This window comes from Sander vitreus, chromosome 17, assembly GCF_031162955.1.
Source record: "Sander vitreus isolate 19-12246 chromosome 17, sanVit1, whole genome shotgun sequence".
NCBI lineage: Eukaryota > Metazoa > Chordata > Actinopteri > Perciformes > Percidae > Sander > Sander vitreus.
In genome coordinates, this window is record NC_135871.1 from 14,550,774 (window position 1) to 14,562,247 (window position 11,474).

Consider the following 11,474-nt stretch of genomic DNA (forward strand, 5'->3'; position numbering starts at 1 on the left):
AGTATTGATTGTTTTTGTATTCACCTCTAACCAGTTAGACTGGATAGTGATGAGGAGACAAGTCGACTTTATCACTTTTGTTTCCTCACAGGGCTACGATGATGGGTATGGTGGAGAATATGATGACGAGAGTTACGAAGCCTATGACGATAACTACAGCAATCAGTCAAAGAGGTGATGTTTACATACACACAAATGCTGGATAAACAAAAAAAGCACTTTTTGTAATCACCATCTGTCTATTGTTATTTACAATACAGCATGTGGAAGTCCACTGTGACTAGCTGTCTCTTTATGGGGCATTACTGCTGTACGTTTCAGCATTACATATTGTTCATTAATAAGAAATTAAGACCTCCACTTAATTTACTTTGTTTACTCAGAGCATTTAGCCTGAACCATGAATTAGCACCTTGTATCTTTAAATTGATAATGGATAAGTGATACTATAAGATATTTTTATTATTGTTAACAAATCCCATTAAAATAACAAAACCAATAAACCAAAAACAATGGATTTTTCTAAGTATTGTCTGTGGATCCAAAACCTGATATATCCTAAATATCCTATATCCTATATAAGTCCTGCAATAGAGCTCCACTGCCGTCCAATTAAAAACACATCAGTGAAGAACATGGGCACTGTAGGTAATGCCACATACACCATCCTGCTGAGGTAAATACTCACTAGAGTATGTGTAATGTGTATTAATCCGCAGCTGAAAATAGTCCCCAACACATGCACTATTTACACCTGTTTAAGTAAAACACATGTTTGCTAAAAACTCCAGTGCCCTGCTGTTCCAGGAAATTATATAGCATTTTATTGTAAATATACATATATACAAAACTCAACAAAAAAAAAGAAACGCCTTTTTCAGGACACTGTATTTTAAAGATACTTTTGTAAAAATCAAAATAACTTTAGAGATCTTCATTGTAAAGGGTTTAAACAATGTTTAAATGCTTGTTCAATGAATCATAAACAATTAATGAACATGCACCTGTTGAACGGTCAAAAAGACAATAACAACGTAAGGGCGGTAGGCAATTAAGGTCACAGTTATAAGAAAATTAGGAAAGTAAAGAGACCTTTCTACTGACTCTGAAAAACACCAAAAGAAAGACACCCAGGGTTCCTGATAATCTGCGTGAACGTGCCTTAGGCATGGTGAAGGAGGCATGAGGACAGCAGATGTGGCCAGGCAATACATTGCAATGTCCCTATTGTGAGACGCCTAAGACAGCGCTACAGGGAGAAAGGAAGCACAGCTGATCGTCCTTGCAGTGGCAGACCACGTGTAACAACACCTGCATAGGATCGGTATATCCGAATATCACACCTGCGGGACAGGTACAGGATGGCAAAAACAACCGCAAGAACTGGCCTGTCTGGTGCAGTACATGAGGAGGAGATGCACTGCTGTACTTAATGCAGCTGGTGGCCACACCAGATACTGAGGGCTACTGATTTTGACCCCCCCTTTGTTCAGGGACACATTATTCCATTTCTGTTATTCACATGTCTGTGGAAATTGTTCAGTTTATGTCTTAGTTGTTAAATCTTTTAATGTTCATACAAATATTTGAATATGTTAAGTTTGCTTAAAATATAAAAGCAGTTGAAAGTGACAGGACGTTTCTTTTTTTGCTGAGTCATAGTTTTTCATAGTTTTTAAAAATTGTATTTGTTGATAATAAGAAAATTATAAAATGGTGCCAACCTATGGTACTATAGATATTTTTTAACTGAACAAAACATTACCATCTTTTCTTATTTTAGAAAATTGTTAACAAACACGGCGTGTTGTTCTTTGTTTTGACTGATGTTTCCGCTCTGTCTGTTTTAGCATCTCAGAATATTATGAATATGGACATGGAACCAATGATGAATCCTACAACAACTATGGTAAGTACTGCTTATTTTGTTCACAGCAGAACTTTGTTTTTGTGAGCTGAACATCATCGATCCAAATATGAGACATCTTTTTTGTGCGTCGTCCCTTCTCTCTCTACTTGCTCACACTGTCAATTGTTTAATGTAGCAAAAGGGCAATGGTCATAGTCACACTTTAGACCTTAAACAATAAGATAATTATTTGATAAGTCGATCCACAGGAAATTAGTTGGCAACTTGATTTATCATTTATCTTTTTTAAGCAAAAATGCCAAACATTCTCTGGTTCCGGCTTTTCAATTGTGATTTTCTCTGTTTTACATCATTGTTAATTGAACATCTTCGGGTTTTGGACTGTTGGTCTGACAAACAAGCTATTTGAAGGTGTGTCCATGGGCTTTCTGAAATTGTGATTGTGATCAATTGTGATTTTTTTATGATTTTCTGACATTTTATAGACCAGTTAGTCAGACAAAAAATAATGTTAGTTTAAGCTCTACACACTACTTAGGAAAGTCCAGCATATTGGTTGTACAATATCTAGTAACATCAGTATACAGTAACTATAGCAATATCTGCAAACCATGTGCGATAACAACTGCTCTCCTGAAGTGTTTTTCCAGTGCTATCCTTGTAACTGACTTTAAGCCAGTAACATTTCACAAAAGTAACAGTAATTTGTATCTTTGGTTAAATGTAATTAGTCAAATTTGTTGTCATTTGTAGTGTATCATTCCTGACAAGAAAAAAAGTATTTGCCACACAATCCTGGCTGCTGCTGCACTGATATTTAAAACATGTTATGAAGCCAAGAAACAAAGGGAAAAGCCCTGTAGTCCTCACCCAGGGTGCCGCTCCTGCATACACCAACCCTTCTACCTCCCTGGTTATGGGCTGCTTTTGACTAGAACAGTAAATGTGCCAATGGAAGCTCAGGGGGCTAACCGATGTCCATTGTAAAGGTGGAGTGTTTTGCCTTTTGGATTTGTGCCCCCATGGGCTTATTCCAGGAAAGCTGCTACTATTGGCTTAGTAACCTCCGCTGTGCCCACAACACTGCTGTCAGATAAAAAAAATCGGTAACACTTTACTTGAAGGTATCTACATAAGAGTGACATGACACTGTCATGAACACATGACACTGTCATGACACAGTCATGACACATGAACCCTAACTCTAACCCTAACTTGTCATGACAAAAACCGAATGACACTTACTAAAAGAAGCGTTATGTCATAAACGTTTATGACTTGTTTATAATGTTTATGACACGTTCATGACAGTGTCATGTCACTCTTATGTAGATACCTTCAAGTAAAGTGTAACCAAACAATCTTCTATCTCCAAAACACCAACTGTTAAGGGAGTTGTTTTATTCCTCCAAAGGATATTTTAGGTTTCCTAAGCAAAAGACTATTTACATTTTCTCAAACATGTAAAGCTTTAATTTAAGCAAAAATGTTAAAATCACCAAAAGTGGAGTTACAAGGTTTTCGCATGAAAACATGCAGCAATAAGCTGGTTGCCACAGCGGGTTTGCAGGCTCATTCATTTTCAGCACAATGAATTGTGCACTGAGGTGTTGAGGTCGGACCAAACCAAAAACCAAGGGGGCAATGATTTGATTTTCTGCTCCATAAACACTTTCTTATTTGGAAGCAGTGCAATGTGCCATGCAGCTGTGGTGGCCATCTTTATGCAATTTGGCTCTAAGGAAGGAGCTGCTGACAGTCAGAATTCCGTATTGGTCCAACAGAGGGCAAAGTGCTTATGAAATTAATTTTCTGTGCAGAGAAGCCTCTATAGTAGAATTTGCTCGCTTGAATTTTCTTGTCTTTGTTAAATGTGTTGTGAGAGGAAGCTATACCAGACCCGAGCTCCCAGTTTGACTTTGTGACAGCACAGTGAATACAGCAGCTTTCTACAATGTGTGTTTAACTGTTTTTGCAGAGGAGGAGTGGGCGACCACCCGTCCCAGTCTCAAAGCCCCAGTTTTACGGCTGACAAGAGGGGGCTACAGAAAACATCCCTATGGTAGATACTGAAGGTGCTCCAGATATGTGACCTCCAATTTCAAACTTTTTATATACTTTTTTTTTAATTCCTCATAAATTGTTGTAACAATTGCTTTTTTGTTTGTCTTCTTCAGAAAATCAAATAAAAATAACCCCATAAAGCACATAAATCCACAAACTTAACTATTGTAGTATTCCAATTGTGTTATTCATTCAGGATGTAGTCATTTTTTTAAGTGCAGAGAGGAGATGGAAAGAGACATTCATCCACGCTCATCCATGTAAAGGAAGGTTGTTCTTAGAAAAGGCCCTTCATTCCAACTCTATCTCCCCCCCCAAATTTTTTTTTTTACATTAAACTGCAGATTTTGTCTTCAAAGTAATGGCTCGCATCTTGACAAATTACTTTCCATTCATTGCCTTTATTGCAGTGCTTATCGTGGTTTACTAACCAATGCCTGTAATGCCAGGATAACAATATTTTTGCCTTTCGAGATGCTCAGATTAGGCAATCAGAGAGTCATAATTTCTATGTTCCTATGGTTCAGTGTCATCGAACACAGTGTCAAAGTTGTCAGACCAGGATTCTGACACCCTTGTCTTTTTGTCATGACATTGTGAGACATCCCGTTGTCTTCCACTACGACACAGTACAGTGCACAAAAGTGAAAATATTCTCATATTTTAGTTGGCCCTGCAGTTCGACCAATGCCCCAGTCCCTGTAAGGGTGAAAAGTAGAGAGATACTACTACGTTTCTTTAATAGGTATTAAAAAAAACATATTGGCAGTTTTTCCTAATTTTTCATGGTATAAGAAAACAGCACACAAACCTGGTTTAGCTCATTGTGGGTCACCCAAGATGACTTTTCAGGCAGGATGAGTCTTTAACCAGCCAGAGCCACAGTGAAAATGTGACTTCAAATTTAAAATGAGCTTTTTTTCAACCTCCATCACCTTTCTCTACAGTTCACTGATTGGTCTAGCTGTGGGCTCAGTGTGGTTTAAGTGGATCTTTTCCAGACTTACACCTTATGGCGAAACTTGTGAGATTCATGACAAATTAGTTTTTCACAAATGTTTTCATTGTTAGGCTTGGTAAAAAAATCAAGAGCAGTTTTGTGGTAGTCTCTTGATTTGTCTGCAGGTCTGTGTTGTGTCTGCAGAAGCTTCACTTCCTGTTTGATTCCAACTGTGGCTTTAACGTGTTGCATCATTTGCTAACATCATTATTATGGTAACAGACAGAGAACCACACACTGCTCTGAACACAAATGACCCGATTCACTCCATTAAAGGCAACAGATGGAAACCTAACCTTTTCCAGAATTGAAGACCTGAATGCAAAGTGAATAAATGACATTTCTTATAAAAAATGTTTAATGTTCATAAATCTAAATCAAACCTCAAGTTTCCCTATAACTGATTGCCATATGAACCTCTGACGACTTCATGGTAAAACTGAGTTGATACCCCAGACTAAAGTTAGCCTAAGTTATATTGTGACTTTAAATGATACAAGATGTGAGATCGTTATCGTGCAAAATACTTTTTTGTGCTTGGGTTGAAAGCAATGAACAATGTACAGTGTGTCATTTATAATGCGTGCTTTGTTCTGTGTGTAATCTGTATTTGTACATAAAGCATTTAATAAAAACAACATAAACCTCAACACAGTGTGTAAGACTCTCTAAATAGGAGGCTATGGAGATAAAAATTGGTAATTTTCCTGCAGTTTGTTTACATTAATATCTGCTTTCAGGTAACAGCTAACTCGTTTCATAAAGAAAGCCCACCAACCAGTCCCAAATGACTCATTTGTTAAATAATTTATATTCCTGCACAATCGTCCTTGAATCTTTGATCACCATCTTATTTGGAAACTAATAAATGTCTTTCCTCAATCCATTCTGTGAAGTTTTACATCATTAAACAGATACTGATTGACTCTGAGAATGATATGGAGTTAAAAGAGGTAAGAAGTCCTCATATATTATCATAATAATACGCTCAGTGTTTGAAGCTGGCTCGTGAAAAAGCATAATGGGCCATACAGGATGTAGATCTTGGTATTCACCATATTCTGATAGTATGCACTCAGTGTGCTGTGTCTTTTATCTGCGACTCATCAATGTCTCTGCTAACCTCCTTTTTCATTTCTGTCATTTAACCTGAGAAAGCTGTACATGCACTGTAATTTTACGTGCTTTAAACATCAAAGCTGAAGTCCATTTTAGCAATTTGAATTCTCTTTTGTGATTAGTACACCTGAAGCCTGGCCCTCATTAAGAGTGTAGATCACGGGACTGAAAGGAAGACTAAACACTAAGCAGGTAACCCTAATAATAATTCTAATTCAATCGGCAAATGCTAACTTCCACTTAAAAAAAGTAAACCTGCCCTTTTTAACCCCAAATAAAATCCCTTCATATCGCTAACTAAACAGTCCATAAGGAATTCAGCTAAAGTGTGATAAAAGAAATAATAATAAAAGACGCTAAAATAATGTCCGGCAAACTAAACATCACATCAGTGATATAAATAAATTCCAAACATTTGCTCAAAACTTCACATAAAATGTCATGATATTTATACCACCTTGAATTGGTTTACTTTTTTCACAGTGATGGAATGTAATGACTGTTCTGTTCTATGTATTGCATAAAAAGTATATTGCATGCAGTCTGTCAGTCTACTTGTTTATTATTAATGATACATGGATGTGACACATTCCTTATCGTATTGTTTTGTTTTTCTCTATAGTTGAGGAAACACACTATTGTGCGATTTGGTCAAAACAGAGACGAATGTAACAGGTGAGTGGAGATATTCACCAGATATGTTGTTACTCTGTCACATTGTATGCAAACTACACTTGTTGTCCAATTACTTTTAAACATTTAATTTGACATAGTTCACAAAAATGCAAATGCAGCAGGTTTAGCTCATTCAGCCTCCTTGATTGATTTTATTGTACAACTAATTAGCAAAGATTTTTTAGCAAATTCTTCCTTTGACTCACAGCTAACAATTAATGAGTAAGACTTTGTTTTGATACTAAATCATACTTTACAACTGAACTTGTCCACTTAGGTTTTGTGATTACGGGTACTATTTCCTTGAGTCTCACTGTGTGCACACTGTCAAAGGATTGAAATATAATTCCCTCCCTATTCTCATGAATCCACCATTAAAGCTAATTTACATAAACTACAAGTGTTAGAGTACACCGTTTTTATAACTCTGACATCTCATTAAAAACACAATAAAGCACAAACATGTAATTAAAATAATAGGAACAAAGAGGATAAAGGAAAAAAAAACTTACTAAAACTGCAGTGTGATTAGAAATAATGAATCATCTGATTAGTAGAACAGCAGAGTAGTGACAATATGAGGCTGGTATGAAATGTGGTTGGGTAGACTTTAAGATTAATTATACATGTAGAAAACCAAACTGAAGAACTCATTTAGTGAACAAAAATTCTAGGCTACTGTTCCTACATGACCTATTAGTACATACCATTTTTTCTGTCAAACAAATGTCTTTTTGTTCTTCTGCACCACTTATTTGCATCTTTTCTATCTGCTGTTTCTGCAATACATCTTATTTGCGTGTATTTTTTACTCCAACTTGTGTTTTACTGCTGTGCTAATGCAGCTACACTTAATCCCCATGTACAGATACCTGCTGGCCTATTCATAATTCATGCTCTTCTTCTGACATGTTCTTAAAGGTGCAATACTTTTTGAAAATGTATTCACAGGCATAACACCTTAATTGCACACTTGTGCTGTTAATGCATAACACGAGTTATGAACAAAGCTGACCCAGTGCAAGTGCAAGATACAGCACTAATAGTTGTTTTATTGGTGTTATTTGTTAAAAGATAGACTTCTCCTGTGATACTCCAATAAGTACAAACATGATATGATTTTTCCTAAAATTATTTTAATTTTACTGTAATATAACAAATTTGTTGATTTTTACCACATTGGCACCAAATTGTCAACACTCTTAATGGGCTGTAGTCATGAATGCAAAGCATATTAATATAATGATTTGGGCTACACAACTTTCAGAGCTAAAGTTATTTCTTTTCAAACAAATACATTTTATATAGCTTCTGATCATTTTTTTATTATCATAATAGCCTTATTAAAATGAAAATGCATGAATACAGGCTTACAAATGTAGAGCTTGGGATGTTGTTGTTAGAGCAGTCTTCACTGAAATACAGAACAAAAGGTCAGCCAATAGTCAGTCGCAAACATTAACATTTTACAGTCTCATGTGTCGGCCTTCGTTTTGGCCAACCTGACATGTTGCGTTGGAGGGCGGGCAGTCGGACTCCATGACCAATCTGATTGGTGGAATGCTAACCCGGAAACGACGAGCGGGATGAGCGTGACTAAGCCTCTCAAAATCTGACAAAAATCTTTTAAACTGACCTTTGTCGATCTGAAATGAAGACAGATTCAGCAACTGCATGGCCTATTTCTCGCTTAAAATGTTTTCAGAAACACGTTTCGGTGAACTAACTTCGTAAAATATGAGATCGTATTCTGAACATTGACATATATAAAATGGACCAACAGATCCCGTTGCTCTGGTCGGAGACCAGTGAAGTATATTAGAAGCACTTTTCCGGTGATGGCTGAGCGTTACTGCGCAGCCTCCAACTGAGCTCGAAGACGTAGATGTGACGTGAGCAACCTGCCTGAAAGTTGTAAGTCTTCTGGTAGCTGTGCCAAGAGAAATCTCAATCATTCCGAATCTTGCAGAGACGGAGAGCGTAGGTATATGTAAGGAGATAACATAGGCACAGGCTAACTATTGCTAACTAAAATGCTAGTTATAATTAGTAATTAAACTTAAACAGCTAATGTGAGTCGAAACTGCCTGCGAGCTTCTCCTGTACTGTACGGTCATTTCTCTACTGTGGGTCTACGGAGCCATAACGTGAGGTACAAGGTAATGGAGCCTTTTATACATTGTTGTGTTTCTTTAGAAATAAACAATGGACAAATAGAGTCTTTAAACGCTTCAGATGTAAAGTTATTCGCTGTCAAAGTGGCACCAATGGAATGCTTACGGGAGGTGATGGCTTGTTAGCATCAAAATGGCGCCATAGGAGGTACGCGTTCCAAGGAGAAGCTTACCCCCTTGATTCTGAACGAGCCGCCATTATGCCCAGTTGAAAAATCTGACCAGACCCAGACCCATGTGACGTGTTCAACAGCTGCCGGTTTTCATTTTTTGGGCAACAATACAAATTAGCGCCGCCTGATGTTATGGAGACGTATTACACGCTCAAGTCGGTGTCTCTTCGTGTGTTCTGAGGCACTTTTTGGACCTCAGGGAGCCGACTGATCAGTCCAACTACCTTTTCTGCCAGCAGTCGGCCATCGGGTTAGTGTGTCAGGGGCTTTAGAGATAGGGTGAGAAGCTCAGTCATCCGTGAGGAGCTCGGAGTAGAGCCACTGCTCCTTTGCATCGAAAGGAGCCAGTTGAGGTGGTTCAGGCATCTGGTAAGGATGCCCCCTGGGCGCCTCTGTTCCAGGCACGTCCAGCTGGGAGGAGGCCTCGGGGAAGACCCAGGACTAGGTGGAGGGATTATATCTCCAACCTGGCCTGGGAACGCCTCGGGATCCCCCAGTCTGAGCTGGTTAATGTGGTGCGGGAAAGGGAACTGCTGCTCCCGCGACCTGACCCCGGATAAGCGGACAAAGATAGATGGATGGATGGATGGATATGTCACAAGAGGAACTGTGTGTGCCTTGTAGATTAGTCTGAGCTTGGTAAAACAGAAGAGATTCCTTTCTGCAAAATAACTTTAATTAATGAACAAGTTCAGGAGGAACAATCTGGTTTTGTCTGAATCAACAAAACTGTAGATTTAATGAAGGAACTTTCATCAAAACTTCATCAAACAAATACTCCATTTAAACTGTGCTGTTCAGTTGTATTGTACAATTACCAGACAGTCCAACTCTGCAGTACTGTAACACGGCTTACATCATGCTCCCTTTGCATTTTCTACTTGTGCTTCTTTCTAGAGCAGAAGGCACAGGAATCTGCTCCCAGAGGACTGAAGATTGTACTCAGCCATCAGACATGTTCGGGTCCTTCATTAGTCAGGAAAGTAGCTTGGTACGTATATAAGTCATTCAACATAAAGCATCTAACTAAAAAGCTGCCTACATTTTCCCTTAGTATTGAGTTTGGAACATGATTAGTTGTTGAGGTTACATGAAGAATTGCTGTGTCAACCTAACGCAAAAAGATGCACACAAAAAAGATCACATTGTCATGCAATATATTTTGTAAAGGCTGTTTTCTCCAGATACATGATTGTAAATCAGCAATGAGCTATTTACAAAATAAATACGAAGAAAACAACATGCTCAAGGAAAACATTTCAGGGAAAATAACTGGAGAGATTCATGTCATTCAGGGATGATTGTTGATTAAACCCAAGACCAGTTCTGTTATAAATAGAGATGTTATAAAGCTGCAGAGAATAAAACAATAATTAAATAATTGAATAGTTTTGAATATAATTCCCTTTTTTCAACCTGTCCTCATCCTTTCCTAAAACCAACTCTGGTGTTTATTTGCACCTATGAGTTAGAAGTGATCAGTGCTGCTGGATACTCTGTGTATGCCAGTGATGTTCATGCAGCCTTTGCCAGAAGCGCTCTCAGATCCATTTTCATAACAAGCCTGCTGCCAGCTCGAAACAAGCCAAGAGCCCAAAATCCCAAAGCCTGCTACGGGTGTTAATGCATTTCTTAAAGTTTATGCCACTGATAAAACTCTCACATTCAGATTACAAAAAGGATTACACAAACTCCAATCCATTACTCATTGTACATATTTCTTGTTTTGGACAAAGAATGGAGTCTAAGGTGCCTACTTTGCAGCTGTCTTCACATCTCTTTGCCATTAGTCCACACATGGATCCACAGTGATTCGTGTCCATTAGGCAGTCGGGCTGCAGCCTCGGGTGCAATAAAAAACTGGCAGCTGTTGGTTTGCCAAGTTTATCCCCTTTGGCAACCATGTTTATACAGCCACAGCACTCTTAATATAATACACATTAGTCTATTTAGTGAAAACTTGCTGCTTAATGCATCTGTTCCTGTGTAAAAAACGAAAAAGATTCATTCTGTTTTTGTTAACTTTTATGTATTGCAGAGATGAGAGGAACGGTGATGGAACATTAAACATGATGGAAAAGACAAATGACTCACAGGTGAGGAGTTGATTGTGCATCAGCTGTTACTTTTCAGTGTGAGAATAACATACATGCAATAAATATGTGTCTATGTATTTCCAATTGATTTGCTCTGCATTTTAAAAAAAAAGCAGTCTCTTACTCTTACTGTTTTTGTGAATATACTTGAGAGCTCTGCTTAAGCATGTTTACTACACAGTCCAGTGGGGCCAAAGAAATACAAGACTTTTTACAAGACAAGAAGACAAAAACTTCTTTTCTTCTTTTGGACCACCTAAATGTCTTAATAGCTGCTATTTTCACATCCCACTGTTAACAAAG

The 11,474-nt window shown here is 37.9% G+C and overlaps 1 protein-coding gene across 1 annotated transcript in view; it reads left to right on the forward strand.

The window, feature by feature from the left end:
- Window positions 1-3,943, forward strand: part of khdrbs2 (KH domain containing, RNA binding, signal transduction associated 2) — a 66,435-nt gene extending 62,492 nt beyond the window's left edge. Inside the window, exons 7-9 of the mRNA XM_078273484.1 lie at window positions 92-174; window positions 1,851-1,909; window positions 3,849-3,943. Coding sequence (XP_078129610.1) covers window positions 92-174; window positions 1,851-1,909; window positions 3,849-3,943 — 237 coding nt within the window. The remainder of the gene's footprint in view (window positions 1-91; window positions 175-1,850; window positions 1,910-3,848) is intronic.
- Window positions 3,944-11,474: the final 7,531 nt, after the last annotated feature.